This window comes from Anopheles gambiae, chromosome 3 (genome assembly GCF_943734735.2).
Source record: "Anopheles gambiae chromosome 3, idAnoGambNW_F1_1, whole genome shotgun sequence".
Taxonomy (NCBI): Eukaryota; Metazoa; Arthropoda; class Insecta; order Diptera; family Culicidae; genus Anopheles; species Anopheles gambiae.
The window spans coordinates 13,753,690-13,776,896 of record NC_064602.1 but is presented as its reverse complement, the minus strand read 5'-3'; the positions used below and the strand labels follow the sequence as shown (position 1 = coordinate 13,776,896).

At 42.1% G+C, this 23,207-nt stretch overlaps 1 protein-coding gene across 17 annotated transcripts in view; it reads left to right on the top strand.

The window, feature by feature from the left end:
* Window positions 1-23,207, top strand: part of LOC1275495 (dual 3',5'-cyclic-AMP and -GMP phosphodiesterase 11) — a 93,487-nt gene that overhangs the window by 34,338 nt on the left and 35,942 nt on the right. For 7 of the 17 annotated variants that reach the window (XM_061660516.1, XM_061660517.1, XM_061660530.1 and 4 more), the window contains one exon: window positions 7,127-7,201. The exons of the other annotated variants lie outside the window; for them this stretch is intronic. In XM_061660516.1, coding sequence (XP_061516500.1) covers window positions 7,127-7,201 — 75 coding nt within the window. The remainder of the gene's footprint in view (window positions 1-7,126; window positions 7,202-23,207) is intronic. 17 annotated transcript variants of the gene reach the window in all.

Below are 23,207 nucleotides of genomic sequence, written 5' to 3'. Positions count from 1 at the left end.
CTTTACTCGCCAAAGCGGATGAAGGTTGTAGTGATGGAGGGGGGAGGGGGGGCTGCAGCGTATGGCCACCCATCAATACACATCCGTAAGTCGGCGCGCGACGGAACACAAACCGTGCCCCGAAAACAGATCGTCAACAAAACGACGTCCCTGCAGCCCTTATGTTTTTCCCCACTGTCCCTATGGTTTTTGAGCTGCGGCGAAATCATCAGCATCATCCTCCAATTTGTACGATTGACAGTGGCAAGACGATGAAGGCGGCGCGCGTGTGTGTTGTTGTGGTCCTCCCGTTTTGTTTTTCGTCCTTTCCCGGCTATGGGTATGGGGAATGGTGGAGCGCGGCTCGGTTACTCCCGTTCAGCTCCGTTTGGCTTTGTTGTCTTATTGCAGCACCGTGATGTTTATTTATAATTTTGCTCAATTTTATGCGATTGCTTTTGTTTTTTTTTGGGGGGGAGGTCTGCTTCGTATCTTCTTTAGCGCGATGCCGATGGACGGAACTTTGGTCGGCATAGAAGGAGCGTGTTGTATCTGTTCCCCTTGGCCGCTGCGCCTAGAAGACGTGACGTTTTGTTTTATTGGTTTGAAATTTAAAATTCCTAGTACCGCACGTACTTATTCCTCCCCTGGTGTGGCGGTACACGAAACCAAACAACGGTTGGAAAATTGTACCATTGATCACGGTCGTAAAAGAGAAATGTGTGTGTGTGTGTTTTGTTGTATCAAAAATGATCGGTGAAGTGGAGAAAGTAACAACAATAAACGAAGTTTGAACGTCGTTCTTCGAGAGCACATACGAGAATGAAAGGGCTTCTGGTGTGATTTTAAGATGTTCTGAGTATAATTGTCACGATAATTTTTTCTTTTGTTTATTTTTGGTTATTTTTCATATCATATATGAAATATCAAATATCATAATAGTAAACATAAGTAAAGCAAAAGTAAAAGAAATTAAACAAAGTTACAATTACTGAAAAAACCCGCAGATTTTTGACGTTTGACGTTTTGACGTCATTTCATTTCAAACCAAAAGAGGAATAGGGAACTATTCTGTGAAATAGCTCAAGAGCTCAAAATTAGTTAGTTATTAAAATTTATACATAATAGGTCCTTATTTTTTATGGGCATATTTGTGAAATAATTGGGGAATTTCAAACAAAAATTAAGTTTTTTTTTTATGTTTCTGGAAAATATTCGTTAAACGATTTCTTGTCTATTTTCCAATGTTTTTGTTTTATTATTTGAATTATGCCAATAGACATAATATATCAAAAAAAAGGCGAAAAAACCCCCAAAATAATCTTTAAACCCCTCTGAAAAGGGAAAATTTTGAAAATCTTTCAGTAGAATCATTTGTGTGACTTCCATTCAATATTTCAATTTCCTTGTTTACGCTTCCTCTGTTCGCACTTAGTTCGCATCTTATAAATACTATGTTCAACCGATGCTGACAACCCCTGCACCGGTGTCGCCATTTACACACAAACACTAGGGCAGGCCTGCCATGCACCAGAACCAATTAGTCGAGCCTGGTTGGCAGCTTAATCCCTTCGACCGCTGAAGTGGATGTCTTACCAAATTGTGAAACGATTGTGCGAGCGAACCCTTCACGGGCAATAGAGCCCTGAGTATCACGTGTGTTTGGTTCATTATTGCTCATCGAGTGAAGCCGATCTATCGAAGAGGGGGGGGGGGGGGGGGTCGGATTGATGCGGGCAAAACGCCGGAACGTTAAAAATGATCGATTGAATGTTCCGAAGCCCCCACCGAGCGCCACCTCCGTTGCGCATCGTTTAATGCAGCAGAGCAGAAGAAATTGCCGGCCGGTTTGCAACTGACATACGATCAGCGGGTTCTGGTCGCGCTTTGCGCCCCGCGTAATGATGCGAAAACGGGAAGAGCACGGGGGAATTTCTGTCCGTATGTGTGTGTGTGTACCGGATCCAGAAACGTTGGGCAACTAATTCGCCTTAGAAGGTTTGAAACAAGTGAAACGGTTGCATTTCCTTCCGTTCGGGAAGAGAGAATATGAGACTGAGAGAACAGAGCAATGGAAATGTTTTGTATTCTTGGGGAGCAATAATGTTGCGGAGAGGTTAATTGGTACAAAAATAAAACACACGCTTTGCCTGTGATCGTCTGCAGCGCAGTTCACTTGCTGTGGTTAATGATCCACTAAAGGCATTTTCCACCGGGAGAGAGCAAATAATCTCGTTAACTTTACTCGCAAGCAATTTGTAATGCATTGCGCCCAGAGAGACGTGTGGATATCAATGTTGATGTTGATTGTTTCACAACTTGGAAGAAATGATGCATTTTCATTGTGCATAGGAACATGTAGGTAGATAAAGAGGTTAATGCGTTTAAAACGCTATTTCGTTATTTGTTTTTACTATGTTTCTCTCAATACATCTACAAAAATGATTACATATATTAACTGGTAGAATATTAGTATACTAAGATGGTGAATAATATAAAGGCAGTGGTACATTGTCCGTACTCGCTAGTGTAATTTCGATTTTCACTAGTTCATCTAACGGCGGCTGGTGGAAGCTTTTTTTGGTCATCGAGAGAATGGTCGAGCCGGATCTCAAATTAAAGTATTATTTACATTATTTTTCGATGCGAAAATGACTGAAATACTTGCACTATATATTCACCTATCAATTACAAAGCTTTCTAGTCCAAGTAAAAGACATATAACATATTTCAGAAAAATAACATATTTTCTGAAGCTGCTCCAAATTGTTTTGCAAAATGCTTCGGTCAGCCACCGCAAGATGCGCTAGTGAAAATCGAAATTACACTAGCGAGTACGGACTGTGTCCCCCGGCCTTAAGAAATTTAACGAGTTGTCAATCACTATATTAACAGGACAATTTATAATGATTACTTATTGCAACTTCTCCTGTTATTTGCACTAAATAGATTTAGTTGATTCTAGCATATTTTGAAGAAGCAGATTCATGTTAAACATATTCTAGTGTAAATGTCCTCAAAGAGTGGGATGTGTATTGTGATATGAAATGCAATATTCATTCTTTTGATTTATGCTGTGATATTTCCTTGAGGACTCTGTGACGTATGACCAACAATCTGAAAAAAATGTTTCGCTAGTTTAACAAAAATTACTTAATTTTTTTGCAATTATTGTAACTTTCATCAAATATAGATATTTTTTTGTATCGACGTTGCTAAGCATATCATATTTGATCTGGCAAAAACAATTGTTTTTAATGTACTGATTGATTTTTTATGCTGAATTGTACATACGGCCGTAGACACTTTGGCTTGTTACTAATACATTAGCAACTTAGTTTATGTTGTACTATTCACACTTAACGGACCTTGGCCAAAATCATTAAGGCCGGGGTACATTGTCCACACTCGCTAGTGTAATTTTTATTTTCACTAGCGCATCTGGCGGCGGCTGGTGGAAGCTTTTTTGTCATCAAGGATGACCATTTCCTCATTTAAGTGGTTTTTCACCGGTTTTTTTAATGCGTAAATAGCTGAAATATTTGGACAACATATTTATCTGGCAATTATCAAGCTTTTCCAGTCCAGTTTGAATAATAAACATGGAAAAATAACATACAGGGTTTCGAATCATATAAGGGAATAGTTCAACCACTTAGGGGAATGTTGCAAATCGGTAGGGGAATATTGCATGCAAGCTGTGGATGTTAGCAATCACTTAGGGGATTTTTGCAATCGATTAGGGGAATGTTGCAAGCGTACTGTGGAGCTGTCATCAGACTGTGGGTGCCGGTGTAAAAAGCTACGAATTGATACCGATGATGTTTTTTTTAAAAACATCGTTTGGAGTTGTTTTCGTGTGGGATTCTGCTGTACGCATGATAAACTAAATAAATCCTGCTGCGGAGTCATAATTAAACATGATAAGTTAGTAAGATTGACGAAAATATTTTAAGGTATTTACAGCGGCACCCACAGTCTGATGACAGCTCCACAGTACGCTTGCAACATTCCCCTAACCGATTGCAAAACTCCCCTAAGTGATTGCAAACATCCACAGCTTGCTTGCAACATTCCCCTACCGATTTGCAACATTCCCCTAAGTGGTTGAACTATTCCCTTATGTGATTCGAAACCCTGTATTTTCTGAAGCGGCTTCAAATTGATTGGCAAAATGCTTCGAATAGCCGCCGCCAGATGCGTTAGTGAAAATCGAAATTACACTAGCGAGTGCGGACAATTTACCCCGGCCTTTATGATTGAAACTAATAGTAAACCAGCTGCCACAGGGAAGGAATGCAAGTTCTTTATGAAAAGTCCTCAACATTGCTTTTCAAGCACAGTACAAAATGTACTTTAAATTGTGCCGGAAACGTAAATGCAATCCAAATCTTACACATCCAGTACAGTTCAAGGTTAGATTGGTGCGATGGACCGCGCAACCTGTACACTGCACTCGAAAAGTCGTCCTCCACTTTCGCCTGTGCGCTGGTGCTGCTGGTTTCGCGAAAAAGCGTCATCGACGCCGATGATGCACCAGCATTCAGTCCGTTACCATGGCGGCATATTGTCCGGCCCTCGTGCGCCGCACACCTTCTGTTCTGTATCGACACTGGGCCGACACCGACAGCTGGTCACGAACACCGAACGCAACAAATAAGCTCTAATTAAACTAAACTCGCGTACCACAACACCACTCGAGGATGGTCAACACGACAACGACGATGATGATGACGACGACGACAAACTACACCGTCCCATCTCTCCTGCCCACGGGGAGAGAAGCAAAAAGGGTCCGAGGCCCATCAGCTCATGGCTGAGAGCGAGTGCGAGGCAATGGTGGTTGGCGCGCTGATATTGATTAGTGTATTCCGTTGTACGAGTGCGCCATGTGACCGTGTGGACGCCATTTCGCCGACGAGACGTTAAGCGGACGGGGACACATTGGATGCGGCAGGGCAGCGCCTGGCTCAAGATCCAATGCTCTTCCGACTTTGTCTGCTGTTTAAAATTGCATTGGTCAACGTCCCATCTTAACGCGCTCCGATTACCATTACCAATCACTCCGACACTTCTGTTACAGTATGGCACGAATTGTATGGTGTGTATTATTTTGGGACACTTATTCATTCGAGCCTGTGGGGATATCCCTAGGCAGAGCGCGCCGTCAACCAATCGATCGGCCAATCGATCCGGCGGAAACAGACACACTTTGCACGTGCAAATCAACCACCATGATTTTGTATTGTATTGTATTGTATTGTTTATTGTATAAGTGATTGGCCAAACAAGCGGCCTTATCACTGAATTAAAACTAAAACTTAAATAACTAACGCAGTGTACAATGACAAAACCGATCAACAGAATCTAGTAGGTAGGTGCCAGTCAAATAAAATGTAACGCTGAATGTAATTTTATGTGTGTTTGTATGCGGTCCGCCAGGGCACACTCATTAAGATGATGCACCCTTCAGTGCATCCATTAGACGGTATGCACAGTGTTAGGGTGCTCCGGCATCTACTCCCATCAGCCTATTTTCCTTCCCACCTTTCCTGGGGTCATGTGCACCACGTGTGCGTTTGTGCATTAGGGCGATGATTCGTTCAGGATCTCTGGCTCTGTGCACTAGCCCGCAATCAATAGACGATGTTGTGTACGATGTGTGGCGATATTTTGCCGCATGTCGTTGTGGAACATTTGTGTAGTACCGTTTTGCCATTTGTCGACCCGAGTTGTCGCACCGCGCTCTACGGTTTGGTTGTTTTGTTATCGGTTTTGCGAAAGTATGTGTGCTATTGCGTTGCTAATGTATGATTGACCACCTTGTCTCTCGCAAAGAGATTAGAATAATAATTTCAAGATTGCTCGGCGTGTGAAAATACATCAGGCATTTGTAGCTTTCAACGCATTTGTAGCTTTCGAGTGGTGGTTGTAGCGTGAATCACTCGCTGGCAATGATCTCATGGGAGCTAGAGGATTGAGTAGCATTAATGATTTTGTTGATCAGTTTATGAATCATCAGTTTTCAGCTAACTCAATTCAATTTATCATTGGTAAAGAATTAAAGCTTTTCTTTCATAACGAACCTTAAAATGTACCTTAATGTCCTATCGATGAATGATATATTTCTTACAATTTGGAATCATAGATGGTTATTTATATTAAACTTGTTAAAAATAACCTGTTCTTCAAAATTCTATCTGTAACAATTAGAACTAATTTTTGATTAGATGAAACTACAAAATCTCATCGAACCAGTTTGAAAAATTAGTTCTGGAACTGGTCCAGCCGATTTCAATAACCCAAGACCGCAAGCCATCAGCCATCAAGAAGCTCACCGTAAACATGGTGCCCTTGCGCTGGGTAAAATAGTTTGGCTTCCACACAGGCGAACCCGATTTTTAAGCTCCATTTAATTTGTTTCGCATTATCCGTGAACTCTCTCTCCGGTGACCGTTGACCTCGGACAAATGTGATGTTAATTTTCCGACACTTTAAAACCGTAGCTTTTGGCATCGTTTCAGAAGGTTTCTGTTTGTTTCCGTGGGAACATGTTGACCTGCTATTTTTCGCTGTACAACTTGTGTTGTTCAGACACAACATCTGTACTACTTTTTTTAGGTACTATTCTGACAGGAGAAATCATGCATGGTATGGTTGCGTTACGCAAAGGAATTAGAAATAGGATACGAAAAAGTAACTTTCAATTTTTGTTCATGCAAAACAGGTTTAAGAATTCTTACACAAGGACCTTGTCTTTCTCACACCTTATCTTCTGTTCGGCCAATAATAATCATTTACTTCAAAAAGGTTTCTTTCACTACCGTCTTCACATCCTTACTTTGCACTCTGTCTATTAAATCATCATCATCTGTTTCTTCAATTTACCTTGTGTTTAAACACATCCTTTCCGTTCCGATCATCCTTTCCGATCATGCATCGATGTTTAATTACACTTTCAAACCGCCACTGACAAACACGTTTCTACCAGGGCCGTTCTGCTAGAAACTCTTGTTGGATGTGTGTATGTATGTGTGTATATGTCATCCTTTAGTGTATGTGTGTGTGTGCGTGTATGTGCATCCCGCTGGCTCGGGCTGAAGAGGTTATTTGCATTTTGATCCTCGATCCTCCTCTTCTCTTTCAGATATTCACAAACTTTGGAGACCGAATGACGCAGTCCGTTTGCTCGGTACCAATTGGACGCTTGCACGCAAACTAGGTAAAGCTAGCCAAAACTGGTCGCCCCCCCCCCCTCTTCCTCCTTTCCTTCCCTTCCAGGCCACTTCATCACTGTTGCAAATTCTTTCCACTCCAGTGCCGGTTCCGGAAGCTGACAAGCGAGCGCGTGTGTCTGTGCTTTGTGCACGATCGTTCAATACTTCCCGTGTCTGTTTTGGGGATAACTAACGCACACCAAAACGGCTAACTCATGCCTGGAACGCGGGCTTGGTTGTTTGCTGCCAGCCATTGTTTTTGCATTTCATTCCCGCTTATTGAATGTAGTTTTTCTCGCTTTCTTTGAGGCTTCATCTCGGGAAAATCATCTGTAGTGTTTTGTTTGAATTTTTGAACTGTTTTGGGATGGGTGGGTACTACATGCAGAATAGCTGCAAACGAAAACCCGTACCGGATGGCTGACTTTATGGGCTTGAATTTTTACCCACTGCTAAAGCATTCAAAACCCCGCCGGAAAAGTCAAACATTTGGCTTGCTTTTGGTGTGTGTTTGATTGTATTGTACGGTTGATCTAGCACAAATTCTGAACAATCTAGCTAAACGGAACTGTTTCAAAGCTCGAGTTGAAGCTGATGATGAAAAAAGACACAATCGTTATTTCATAAACTGCTTCGATCTATGTTGGAACTATGGGAAAAAGTTTTACTTCCGACGGGTTCAACTTAGCAGGAGTTTTACTGCAATCAAGCTACAGTTAATGATCTATAAAAGAAATGACAAAAAAAAAATTAATTAAATTTGTAGTTTATAAAACTTCAACTACAAATTTAATTAATGTTTTCTTGTCATTTTTTTGTTATTTTTGATTAAAATCTTTTAAACAACTAAATTTATACACAATGTTTTATAGATAAAATACGATCTTGTCGTATTTAATATACTTCTTGTACTCAACATCAACTAATTGATCAACTAATCAACTAATTGAACATAAATTAACTGAGTGTAGTAAAATCTTTTCTATACCTTTTTTTATGGTCCTATGAATTTTAGCCCTCCTTTGTGAGATGAGACGTGCTCAAGATGGTAATTGCTCAAGAAGACCACAATAAAGTACAAAAAGTACGCGTCTGATGTATCTTCAAAACAGTAAATTTACGTAGTACTACAGTGTGTAGTGTTGGCCCTCGCCTAACGTATTCAGAGGAACATTTATGCTTTCAAACTTCCAACTGTGCTGTGCAAGAAAGTCATTACCGAAGCTCCAAAAAGAGCATCGTTCCTTGGTACACTTTCTATGCAAATATAAAGAACTCCCAAAGCGCGCCAATGCATTGCAGACAGCAGTTCGGTGTATGCATACGCGAAGCATGTGTGTGTGCATCCGGGGAGAACCTGGTTCACTCTAACTTTGACTTTCGCACGGGAATCCACTGCTGACGGAAGTGAATCCTTTGTTTGGGTTATATTTTCGACAAACGTTGAGAAACAGTGAGCGGTAATACGAGAGCGCGGCGTGCGCGTTCCATTGAATCCTTTTTTTCGCCGTTCCTATTTTTTATTTCCGCTGTGTGTCGAAGGACGAAATGAATGGCAAAAAAAGCGGGATGGTAATACGAGATACATTCGTGTATGAATATGTTCCTTTTGGCACCTTTGGCTGCGGCACATGATTTCTGAACGTGTGTGTGTGTTCGTGTGTAGTTGCTCTTTCGACGACATTCGAGCTGGCTTGCATATGTGCGCGATGAAGGCAGGAAGAGGCTGTATGAATTCCATTTCCGTGTGTCAGAAATCCGACAACCGGCTGCTGAATATCAGCTGGTGACAACGATAGCAGTTCGGCATTATCAGTACACCGGGAAGCAAAAGTTGGCAGCAGGGGGGCCGCCGGAAGCTGATTCGAAAAGCAAGGGCAGTGAGGGTAGAGAGTATATAGGCTACCTTTCGTAACACGAGGTTGCTTCTGGGATGGCGACAGCAGCTGCATTGCCGAATTTTTCGCCAGCACACTTCGTTGCATTACGGTTATGTGGTGCGCGTTATTTATGAGGCACTGATTCTCCATTTTTTGCACATTGTTCTGCCGTGCTATACTGCAATAACAGCCGACAGCAAAGAAGCATAGAGCAGACTGTACCGAGCGAGCAGAAGATAAAATTCAATTTAACTTTCCTGCGTCTTGGGTTTGGTCAGGTCGTCATTTCGCCCGGCTTGCTTTAAAGTGTCCCTGGCCGACCGATGGGACGCGTTCGTTGATAAATTATCGGTCCTGCCAACAGCCAGACCGGCCCAAACAATGCTTGTTTGACGAGGGTATTTGGGTTATAGAGAGCCCTACAAAATGTGTTGTTTCGCACAATGTTTGTGTTTTTTTAACGTCAACAACGAGTGGGAGAAACCACGGAAAAATGGCACCGAAGCGAAGAGTCGTGAAGCCAAGCTTTTATATCATTCGTGCGGAAGAAAGTACGTTTGATGAAAAATAATTAACCATTAATTAGCGGTTTGGTGGGGTTCGCTGGGAAATGGGAACGAAAAGGATGCAAGATATGATTATCCGATGATGTATTTTTCTTGTGCGCTCTTGTCCCGCGTTGGCTGCGGCGATGGTGAAGACGTGCTGATAGTGGGAAGACTCTCGATCTACCGGCGCATAAAAGCGTAAGGCTTCGGTGAGGCAAAGTTTTTCATTTGTTTTTCCCGCCATTGGCACTCGATAGTGGTGAGTGGTGGGTCGTTCAGAGCAGAATGTTGATTTGCGGACCAAACTTTTTTTCCAACTCTGGATCAAGGTGTACGCCCTGTGGGGTGGGATGGGGAGGGGAGGTCTGGGAGTGTTTGTAAAGTTTAATGAAATTCTTCGTAAAAAGGAACGAAAACGGATAATGAATTAATTATGTGTTTGGTTTTTAGTAAATGAAGAACGTTTCTAGTTGAATATTGGGAGACATTTTTATATGAAAATAATGGCTTGATGATTAATTGATGAAATTTATAGATTTGTAATTATCTTGAAATTCTTCAACAATTCCTGATAGTTTAATCTTACTTTAACGCAGAGTTTTTGCAGGATTTTAAGAAAAAAATATATTTTTTTTTATAAATTATTTAATTTCAAATATGCTGCCTATTGGACATCTACACCCGCTTAGGTCTTGTGCAAAAAATTAGCCTTATCTCTTGTTTATTCATACACATATTATTAGTATATGTATATGAATATACTTATAACAAACTCTCCAACTCAATAATTGAGAATACAATTAGTGATGGGTAAAATTGTCAAAAATCCGAATTCGACTCCGATCCGACTTCGACAATTACGAAACCGGCTCCGGAAGGCAGGTACGCCTAGCATTATCCAGAGCCGTTTGAAATCGTCTGGAGTTGTCTGAAATGGTCTGGAGTCGTCCGGAATCGTCCAGAGTCGTTCAGAGTCGTCTGGAGTTAGCCGAAGATGTTCAGTGCAATGTTTTTGTGGTCTCCGGCTTCGACTCAGGCTAACTACGGACGACTTTGGACGACTCTGGACGACTATGAACGACTCTGGACGACTCTGGACAACTCTGGACGACTCTGGACGACTCTAAACGACTCTGTCTTCGGATGACTCCGACGCCAGGTGGAACTAGCGATTCTGAGTTTGCCACAGTCGGAATCGTATTACCAATAGCCGGAGTAGAAATGTGCTGCGCTCCAGATACCACTAAGTACAATCATTAAAAACTATAGAAACAAAACACTTGCTTCAGCCTATCATTTGCTTGTTTTTATTGCCAAAAGTAGACACCTAAAGAGGCGCGCATTTTGTCAGAACATTTGCACAAATCAAAAATGACATTTACCTCGGATTATTACATTTACGTGCGAATCCTGTTTCGCCGAAAGTGATGTCACTGGCAGAGAAACGCCCCACAGCTAGCCACGGCGGCTGTGCTAGAACTTTTAAGCTTTTGCATCAATTCAATTACAACGTGAACAATTATCAACCGCAGGGTTTAAGAAAATTTAATTAGGCAACAAACTTTTTGGAATCTTCCCCCCGACCGCCCGCTCCGCGTGTGAGCTTGTTTCCCGCTTGTATATCATAATCCCATTTCTCGAAGAGAATGACACTCAAATCCACGCCACAGTTGCTTTCTCCTCCCGCCGTACATCAAATAAATCTGCTCGATAGGAATGTGTGTGTGCGTGCGTTCTATAGTTGTGTGTCGCATTTAATTTAATCATCTCCAGTTGAGGAAGAAGTCATCTCCAGCTGAAGGCAGAGGCACTCGCCTGTGATGACTTAAAAGCGGGACCGGAGACCGGATCACAACAGCACAGCAGCATATTGCCCGGCCTGTGCTGCCTACCGCAACGAGGGAGCTATCCCTTACACAGGGCGGTTGAGAAACCATCAGTTAAACTTTACTCGCACTCATTCACCTAATTGCCTCATCGCTTGATGGCAGCCACCCGTCCACGGGCGATGGGGGGTAGCGGTTGCCCAGGACTGTGTCTGGTCTGTCAGCCTAAATTATGGCTTCACTCAGGTGCGCAACCGAAGCGGTAAAACTCTCTTCACCAAGGCTATGTGTGTGTGTGAGTGTGTGCGGGCGCATCGCACAGGAGACGGAGTTCCATTTTGTGCCGAGGGGGATAAATTATTGTTTTATTTATTCCGACTGGCTGTTGTGTCTATCCCGACGGTCAAAGGCAATGGAGATGTTGAAAAAGGATTGTTTGAATTGGAAAAAGCAACTCCCAGGCCCAAGGCGCTCGTACATACTCACACACACACACACCCACCTGCAGGTAATGAGTTTACGATGAAAGTAGAAAAAGATCCTGCTCGCGCAAAAGCTGCTCTCCCTGTAATTTCACCGCCGCACAGTATCTCTTTCATTCATTATGGCTGACAAAAAAGTTTACTGCCGTGTCGGGAAAAAGGGAAACGAATCACTTTGGACATTAATTCTTTTCCCCTTTCTGGAGGTTTTTTTGTTTTCTCCGTGTTTATTTTGTTGTTATCTCGTTCCGTTTTGGCACAATGCAATGTGGCAAACTCAACCGAGTTTAGTAAGTCCCTCTGTACCTCACCCACTCTGTTGCTACAAAACGCAACTGGCTGTGTAAATGCGATTAAAAACAACCTTTTCGGACGGTTCAAGGGCTACCGGACATCATGAATGAAGACCGGGAAAGACAGACCAATCGCTCAGTAGCACAGCGAAGCGAGCAAAATTGCACGGGGGGAGTACACCGTTGAAGGAAGGAAAATAACGCGGCGGGAAACCGGAACGAGATTTCCGCTGCCCTCTCTGCGGTGGCGGTGGCGAGAAGCGCCCGAGCAACCGGGAAACAGCGTGAAGTCGGTGAGAAGGGCTGCCAGAAAACCCTGGTGAATGGAATCGCGTCCGATCGAAAGTTGAGCGAACTTTGCGCGACATTATTGCTTCTAATTTTAGCCGACGCGCGGTTCGTTGGTTGGAGCTCGATTAATAGAGCGATAGTGTGTAGTTTATCTTTTCTCTCTTTTTTTGTCCTTTCTGGCTGCGCTACGCTGGTTGTGCGTCAACCGACGTCAGTGCACGCGGAAAAATGCATGCAGTATAAGGTGTGCTTTGGGAGTTTTTTTTGAGTGTGTATGTGTGCAATTTGTTTCAATTTGATATTGAAAATAAATCGCTTTCATGACGTTGGTAGTGATTTATGGAAGTTAAAATATAACATAAATAAATAAAAAAATAATTGATGTTGAGTTTGGTAGGACACACCTTAAAATCGAAGGACACCATAACGAGTGTCGATTTTTGCTGTCAAATATCCATAGTAAAAGTTGTTATACTTTGTTGTATTGGTTTGTTGGCGATTTATTTTGCTTGACAATTTTTGTTCTGGCAGTTTTACTGACATTTGTTTGAGTTTTTTTTTCCATTATGACCTGCAGCAATACATTAACCTTACCAACCCGACCATATGATCGTCGAAAGCATTTCAACACAAAAGAAGAACTCTCACACGCTAAAATCTGTATGACCCTTTTTAACGCTTCTTCGCACATCTGTGCTCGAAAATTCAATTTTATCCCAATTTAGCCCCAAACAGGTGTGATCGGTTCCGGGAAACTTAATGTGCTTGAGCTTTGAACTATCCTTTTTAAAAGCCGGCTCTTACTTAAAAGCGGATTGGCCTCAAGATTCAATTTTGAAAACCGCTCTTTTGGTGCTAAAGATAGTACCTCTGGTGGCACTTTCAGGGTTCGGCGCCACTATCCCGAAATGCGTGCCATCTCCACCGGCACAAAGTTCACGCACTCTAGCAAGGGCGGCTATAATTAAAAGCTTTCGACGCTGGTTGCGGTCTCACGGTAGGTAGGTACATATTGTCTGCCGCATGCTACATATGCCATTACCTGTACACCTATGGCGTAAGCTGCATGGCGTGGTTTATTAATTTATTTTATATTCATGCAGCTGACAGTGAATGCCAAAAGGGAGAGGGATCTTATACGGAGCGAGCTGCGTAAGCTTCACCGTGATGTTGATTTACGTTTATAGATAGAAAAATAAATAGCTTACTTTGTGCTCGCTTTGGGTTTACCATGGGAATTGAACTGTATTACCCAAAGTATGATTTAAGTAATGCGTAGTTTTTTTATATTGAAGAGAAACGTTCCTTAATTACATTGCTGTTTTGTGTATGATCATAAATTTACTTTGTCGTACTGTTGCATATAATTTTCATTTTACAAAGCATTTTTTTCTTAAATCTTCTTATCCCTTAATGTCTCCAATACTTCAATGGATCTTAAAAAACATACAAAAAAAAACGAAACATCAAACGACGAGAAGACAAATCATTCCAGCAACTCAACCGTTTTCCATCACCGCTTACGGGCGGTTGCGGTTAAACTTTGACATATTCGACTTTTTGTTCGGTCCTACACAAATTTGGCTACGATCCCACGGAACGAGCGTTACAGCAGAAAGATAAAGAACGAAAAAAACTCCCCACTCTTCATCGCTTCTTTTTTTGCCGCTTCTGTTGACATACACACACACATACCCAGTTTCGGCCATTTTTCATTACAAGAACGCATCGCAAAGAATTAGCCTCCCACACCTGACCCCTGCCAGGGTTTGATCCGTTACGGGGTTTCTGGTGCCTTTCTTCTAGCGCTGGCCCCGAGAGCGAGACCGAAAGTTGCAAATGTGACTCACTTTTTCAGCAACATTAGCTGAAATGTCGCACACAAATGTGGCCCAATTACTCACCCGAGCCGCTGCCCAAGCTGTGCCGACGAACCGGTAAGCTGTGCTAATGCCGTGGACAAAGTGGACCCACAAAATATGGAACACAGCCTTCAGTCAGCAGGCTGGCTGTGCCATAAACCGTGGGCCCCTCTTTCCGTCGGTCCGAGGAGCTCGGGAGGATTTTCCCGAGACGGCGGTGTAGCACGGATCGGAACAAAAAGAAAACCAACGGATCCAAGTCCCCTCCCGGCGGGGTAGATGTACATCTTTGTTTCAAAGGCACACGCTACTGCATCCATCCAGCTGTGTGTTCTTGTCGATTTTTCAATCCTGATTAGGGATGCTTTAGTGAGGATTTGCCTGTGTTCCATCCGATTCGCGCCCAAGCCGACATTTACAAGAAGCCGGTTGGTTACAGCTGCTGGCAGTAGTTGGGTGGCGGAGTTTCGGTCAGTTCTGCAGGCGGCATTAATGTGATCTCGTTTTTCAAAAATATCCTCTGCTGAACCGTTCTCATTAGGTTTGTTATTCTAATGAAACAAACCTTTAATGCAGAGCATATGTGCGGCGTGTGAAAGATTTTTGGAATTTTATTTTTTGCTGATACACTTTCACGTAGCAGTGTGTTATGGTAACTCATATTGGAATGTATCGAAGATGGAAGAAAATTTAACATTTTTCAACTCTTCTACCAGTTAATTTGAATAATTTGACAGCTTACAGACTTTATGGTCCTTCCAATAACATTCTACCACTTTAACAATACACTTAAGGTTATTGTTGATCGATCTATTCATCGGGATCTTGAGGATCCTACATGAATTCACTAAAAGTTATGATGCTTTTATAGATAGTGACTAGTGATTATAGTATAGGGATAGGAATAGTGATGGCCTTTCACGATACTAGCCAGCTTTTTCATATGGAGTTTGACAGGTGGCCGCTGAAATCATATAACAATACACAATACAGATCCATACAATACAACGTCTGCGATTTTCAGCTTTGAATGTATAAGCCTCAAAGCTAGAATTAGATTCGAGTACCTGCTCGTAAAAAAATCAAATCGAACAAGGTGTTTTCATTTATTCCAAGGTGTATTAAAGGGATCAAGGTGGTGGAATCTAGAATCAAAGTGCATGTAGACCAGGTGGCCAATACAGGTCGCATAGCCAGTTTTTATAACCAAATTTGAACGTCCTTTTTTGGCAGGACGGGTGAAATCTTTTTCACAAACAGGCTTTCTGGTAACTTGACAATACACAAAACACTCTTAAAATCTTCATTTAGCAGTAGGATCGATAAAAATCAACCTTCGAAAAATATAAGGTTGATATAACCTTGGCATAAGCTCACCTGTATATTACACCCACTTTGATAGCTGCTCGAAAATTGCTATACAATGTAAACAGCTGATAGGCTGAAATTTCAGCCTACGATCTTAATAGAGAAAAGGGCCCATTCGGAGAAATTATAGGGATGATATAGGAAATGTTTTAAGACTTATTTTTAGTTTGTTTTACTCAATTGTACATTCTTGGTCTGTTTTTTTTTATTGAATTACTGAGGATTTATCGTTCAAATGATTTATATGTTGTTCAAAGTAACTCTAGATACCTCGAAAACTTTCAATTTACCGAGTTACTCAATGTTATCCTGTTTTATGCGACTGAATGAATTCACTTTTTCACTTTTTCCATTGTTAACAATTATCTGTTGCAGATCATCAAACTATTTCCAAGTTCGATATGCTACGACCAGGATTTGTGATGTTCTCATTTTCACTTGGCATGCACTGGTCAGCTGAAAAAAAAAATAACTAGAGATGAAATTTATGCGTTGCATTTAGCTTCGTCCAATTAAACTTCCTCACAGAGTTGGCCTGAAGTATTGTCATGCCATCTTTTCTACCTTTCCTTTCTTTTTTGCTGTTCGAAACATTTTAACAATCGTTTCTAGAATTTGTTCAACTCTTTCCACCGATTCAAAATTGGAAAAGTTTCGCAGTATACCCAAGAAGATTACTGTTTGTGTCGCAACTACTACAACTTTCAGCAAATCGTTCACTACCGCCGATGCATCCAGCGTGTCCGAAATACTGAACCATGCTGCGCAATAGCACAATCTCCGCTAACCATCTACCTGGTCTTGGGGAGATTTATTGAATTTTCATTTTTCCTCCCAAAACTTGAAACAAAGAAATAAATGGTTTGTTGCTCATTCGGCATACGGTGGGTGGAGAAGAAAAAAAACTGGAACCATTTTAAGCGTGTCCACCCATTCTTGCCCTCATTGCTGGCTGGGGCGGGATGTGCGCGAATCTTCACGATGAGGAAAGATTGTTCTGGAAAATTAACCTCTACTTCAACACTGCCACATTCCGCACGATGCTGTGAAAGATGGTGAATTGCTTCTGTTTCCGGGAAATCTTGCCTACCGCTTGGCAGTCGTGGAAGCTGACAACAAACCGAAGCCGACAAGAGAGAGGGGTGCCTACTCGGACCTGCCATGCTGCTGCTGCACCGTGATGATGATGATGATGACGATGATGAGCATGGGCATGGCGATACTTATTGGGAGCTCGAGATGTAGTTTAGTAAAGCATATTTTGTCGTTATTCAATTTGTTTTCCCCGTAACTCACGCTACTGGAACAAAATGCTTTTCCGAAACAGTGTCCAGCTGGCAAGAAGTGAGCGATTTTTCGTGGAAAGTTAATAAATCGAGAGTTGCGTCAATTTCAGGGAGAGCACTTGGTAGGACAGTGTTTTCTGTGTGCTTCGGTATATTGCTATTGGATTTCTAAATAATATTAATACTAAAAATACTATTCTTATTCAAATCATGTTATGTATTGGCATTCTTTTAAAATTCTTCATCAAAATAAAAGTATCAAATGTTAAATCTGTTCTCAAAATGTCTTATTCAAAATTTCCAAATATTTCGGCTCCTTTTCCTCTTTTGAGTGTTGTTTGAAGCTCTCCTTTCTTAGCTATCATAAAAGTAAAGCTATCATTTGCGTATAACAATAAAACACCCTAGATAAAACTTCCTTTACTCCAATATTTTTTAAGCTCCGACGTGTGCACAATTGGCTTTGTATTAATTTTGCGTTTGCCCGTAGACTGCAAAGAAAAGCCGCCCGCCCTCTGCCGAATGGATCATTTCCAAGTCATTGTGATTGACGATTTTCTTCCCTCATTTAGCGGAAGAAAACGCATAGCAGCCGGCCGGCCGGCCGGGTCGGTACAGGGTCTTGTTGTGCACACCGCGCCAGTGTTTGTGCGCCTCCGCATGAAAACCCGGGTGCTGGAAGATAAACTTTTGCTCGACAATAATTTATCACCCGTCTTGTCAGTGCCGCAGCCGCCGCACACGATGTTGTTTGTTGATGGAATTGGCTGTTGTCCTGCGTACGAGAAGGCAAGGAGGCTCCCCGGCTACGACGCTCCGTGACGACCGTGATCGCGTTGTCTTCGATCCTGTTGTTGTTCCCTCATGTACCACTCCTCATTTCTGCCCTCATTGTAGACATCAGTGTGTCGGAGACATCATCATTTGAAGATTAATTATCCAGCAAATGCACACCGCAAGGACGTTGGGGGAACGCGAACGGTGTCTTGCTTGTTTGTGGAGCGTTTGCGAGGAGGAAACTGTTTCCAAGAATTCCACCCGCGAATTGTGGAAGTAGGGGGAAAAATTAACTTTTTGTCTCTGGTGCTACTTTTATGAGTAAAATTTCCCATCTCGTCGTGTGTAGCGTCTTTGAGCGCTATAGCTTAGCGAGCGAGCTCTATTGCTCGCAGCCACGAGCTTTAACTTTCCTTTTTTGTGTTTGAAAGTGGGATGATTTCTTCACCTTTCGCCGAAGCAAGAACAAACGCTTAACCGATATAACTCTACCGCTTAGCACAATGGCTACAACACGGGCGGCAGCAGCAGCAGATCCGACTGCTGCTTGTGCGGCCATGCGCGTTCCAATGATTGATTTATTGTTGGTTATAAATAATCCTTAGAAGGAACGCGGAAGAAAGCCATCCTGTTCGGGGGAAGTTTTCCGTGAAAGAGTCGTTAAAGACGACGGGAAGCGCGATTGATTCTACTTTAAAGACAGGCGGTCCCTGGCTGTTCGACGGTCCTTATTGGCTGTCGGGTTTATTGCAGCTCTTTTAGTATTGCGTGTACCTCGTTTATTTAAAACAGCGGTTTAACGCACTTCACTGGAGTAGGTGGCAAAATGGAAGAGTTAGAGTGACATACTTATCCATGATATTTGTATGTATATTTTATGTATATCTGTTAAATTGGATCCATAAGTCATTTATATTCTTGTGGATATTCTCTTGATACACAATTTTAAAAACTTTTTGGAGTGATTATGTTAATTCAATGTCCTATTTATCACGCTGGATTACAAATGCTGAGAAAACACGTACAATAACCAGAATGGGACATTAAAACGACATTAACCAAGACCTTTTACATTCGCCTCAGCGAGCTCTCTCTTCTTTCGTCAAGGAATTCTAGAACATCTGAAAGCTGCTAGAGCATGTGTGTTAGAATGATAAAAGCGAAAGATGCTTTATTCGAATAAGATAACTCAATTATTTTCGCATTAAAGTCTTCGTTACTGTTTTGTATACAATTTTTAGTATACCTACAAAGATGCTCAACGATGTTATTTATTTCTCAGGAAGGACAATATTTTAAGTTTAAATGTTAGTTTCAATACTCATACAAAATTCATTTCATTTTTTTTTTTTTTTCACCTTGACTTTCATTTCCTTGGGAATCATCCTTATGGATGTATTGAAATTCTCTGCATTTGACTGCCATTGGGGGTCCATTGGGGGCTTTTACGATATGAGCCTGTTTTAAATGGACCCGTTTAGCCTGTATATTAGCTGTTTTATATGGAATTTGACAGTTGGTGGCTTAATTCATGTCAACACTCCATACAAAACCACACTCAAAACATGCCTGCGATTTTTAGCCTAGATTATTTCAGCCTGAAAAACCAGCCATTCGTCGCGGGTGCGATCGGAATAGCTCATCAAGGATTGATTATTTTTTGCTGAAAAATAAGTATTGTGTCAAGAAAGGTTGTATACATTTATTCAAAAATTAGTTGAATTGAAATTGAAAAAAAAATCATTTAAAGCTGTGAAACAATTAAAAAAAATCTAATAATTAAACGGTTCAAAAGGCTACTGTTCAACCCTGCTACCTTATTTCGCCATTCATTGTTAGTTTGTTCATTGCGAGCAGCAAAACAAACACCTTTTTTCGCGCTCGATGAGCGTGCAAGCAATTTTGCTAATGCATGCTTCTTGTATCCCTCTTCACTGTGAGCCAGCTACATAAAAAAGTGGAGCTTCACCGAGTGGATTTACACCATACACCATGGATTTACATGCCATGCACATCAAACAAAACAAACAAAAAAAACCCAAAACAGATCCCACGTTTACTGATATTTATTGCAAAATTATCCCAAATCGCGCTGTGCGCGTGTATTATCGTGTGAAAGTTTGCGTGTGTCTGTGTGCATCATACATCATCTCCAGTGGCAACGATTAAGTTCAACTTCTCGCCAAACTTATCGAAAGATTGATGAAATGATTGCGTTTTTGCGTCTTCGTCCCACGGGACACATCGATACGGAGACACACTGGGAAAAGAAAGGAAACACTACGCCACATAGCAGACAAACAAGTTCATCATCGTGTTTAATGTTGTGATGTTGCAATCTGCCGCAACAACAAAAAAAAACTCCCACCGGACCATCATGATCATCATCATCAGCACCAAGCTGGGCGACACTCTGATCCTATGAGGTCACACACAACGTCCCGTAGAATGGAAACAGAAATATATTGCGTTGCGTTCGTTTCATTTTGTCGTTTTTTCACCCTGCGTTGGCTCTTTTGTGACCCTGCCCGTTGTGGTTGGCTGGCTGTACGTGAACGTCTTCATTGTGCTTTGTTCCGATGCTACCCGGGCCCCGGGTGGGAATGATATGTATGTCACACTGAATTCCTGCATCTGGTTTTCTGCATCAACAATAATAGAAGCGAAAGCACAGAACATGATGGTAACCGCAACCTGTTCCATGTTTTCCATGGCATCGGCCGGGTCCTTGGCGTTGTGTTCTTTGTGTTGGTGGATATTATCCCCCTATCCGTCTGCCTGTTCCGCTGCGCTTTGCTTTTGCTATTCACGCAACAACTGCAGAGTTTTGTGTTCTACCGTACACCGTGCTATGTTCGTTCGCCGTTATCACCGTTGTCCATCTTTCTGGGTGTGGATCTAACAGCGCGTTCCAAAGTCCTTGCGTGTGCATTTTACCTACAAGCGGAGGGAAAATAAAGAAATTGTTCAGCCCAGAATACGGTCGTAACGAACGATTCTGCGGTCAATCGGTCACCATTCGGAGTGTGACATCACTTCATTGTGCACATCGGCACACCAACCAACCAAACGGTAGGTGGGTCAGGCCGTGCGGTTCGCAGGTCAAGGCGATTCATTCGCCTGCCGACGGCCACGTGCTGTCTGGTGGGAAAGAAGTATATTTTTGCGTAAAACTTTGAGCACCGACAAACACCGGAAACGCTTGCGCGCGCCTGTGTGCGTGTGTGTTAGCGTGGCTAAGGAATGCCACATTGTGGGAAGCAAATTAGGGCTCGCTGGAACTACCCCCCGTTGGTCCGGTCCAGGTTTCTAACCTTTTGTTTCCATTCGGCTTTCGCACGTGCGTGCGCGCCCGACTGTGATAAGAAGATGCGCCAATTCATCATCCTGCCACCGACCGGGCCGGCGGCAGCATACAGTGGTTTGAACCGAACGGGTGGCGCGGATGGTTTGCATGATAAAATGTTGCGTGTGTTGTGTGGGAGTCGGCAAATTCGTCGGTTCTGTTTTTTCTTGTTGTATTGCTTTGCTGCCGAGCCGACAGGAGAAACACCGGGCTGTGCAGCTAATTCGGAAAAGGCTAACGAATGTGTACGGTAGACGGTACATGGTCGTATTAATTATGCGTTGTTTGGATAGGATTAAATTGATTTATTTCGTGTTAGATAATCTTTGGTGCATATTTCTTTACGAGTAGAAAATGGGAAGAGTGTTTTGAGAGGCGCCTTTTCGTGTGGGGAATGTATTTTCAATGCTACTAAGCGTGTGAATGCTGGTAAGAATGCTATCAAAAGGCTTGTGGTGGCATTATTCATACCCTATTTTGCATTTGTTTGCGCTATACAATTCACTACAGAATTTGGGAAGAATTAGCTTAACCAAAGGTAACGACGCAAACCACACCAATAAATTGTATACAATATTATCCTATATAGTGCTCATAGCTGAATTTAAAAGAGACTTTTAAATTAAGAACGTTTATAAAACTGGTTTTTTTAATTTTAGAGTCTCTTTAATTACGATCGTTTTACATTGTTGTATGCTTAATTTGGTGAAGAGATGGGTAAAGTTGGCCAAAATCTAGAATAGACTCCGATCCGACTTCAAAAATTTAGGAACCGACTACGGGAGGTATGTCCGGCCAGCATTATCCGGAGCCGTCTGGAAACGTCCGGAGTCGTAAGAAATCAATCGTTGGAGGTCAAAGTCGATGATCGAAAAACGTTAGAAACCATCTATAATGAGAAGAACCTCTATAATGAGCAAAGTCGTAAATCGTCTCACGAGCCACTGGTGTTGTTTGCGTAGCGCACGACCAACTTGGGGCGACTCATATTGGAAGTAGTGAAGTCAACCAGCTTGGTGTACGGTTAGAAACAGAATGAATTGTATTTCATACCAAAACTTATAACTACACAAATTCATAGGTTACTATGATTAAATTACTCATAACCCAAATACGGCTTACTATAATTCCAATACTCCTCCTTAAGCCGATTGTTGTGTAATTCCCATAGATCGTCGATTACGTTCTTGTTTGATTCGTTGTAATGCTTTTGTAAGACCATCTGCAACTTGTTCTTCAGTGTTAATGTAATGGAGATTCACAACATTTCGATCCAAAGCATCCCTGATGTAATGATGTCTTATATCGATATGCTTCGTTCGTGGTGTATATCCTCCATTTTTTGCAACACAGATAGTGCTCTGATTATCACAAAATATCTGAATCGATTGCTTCTTACCAAATTGTTCTAACAATCCTTTCCACCACGATGCTTCTTGTACCGCTGCTGACAATGCCATGTATTCCGCCTCGCAGGTTGATAATGCAACAGTTGGTTGTCGTTTGCAACACCATGACACCGCTCCTCCTTGCATCAAGAAAATATATCCACTGGTGGATTTCCTATCTTCTGTATCAGCGGCCCAATCAGCATCTGAATATCCAGTTATTTGTTCGTTACCTTTTCTGTAATATTTGAGTTTCATCGATGCCGTTCCTCTTAGATATCGCATAAGATGTTTTACAGCTTGCCAGTGACGCGATCCAGGATTATTGTTGTATCGGCTCAGCTGATTAACTGCAAACAGGATATCTGGTCTGGTGCATTGAGCTAGGTACATCAGGCAACCTACAGCCTCTTGAAAAGGCACCGCTGACATCTCTTCCTTTTCTTCTTCTGTCTGTGGCGACATTTCCTTAGTTAGCTTTATGGAAGAGTTCATAGGAGTAGCAACAGCTTTGCAGTCTTGCATTTTGAACCGGGATAGGATAGTTTCTATGTAGGCTTCCTGGTCAAGTGCAATTCCGTCATTTAAATAATTCACACGAATCCCTAAACAATGTTTAGCTGGTCCCAAATCCTTCATCCGGAACATGCTGCTCAATTTCGTC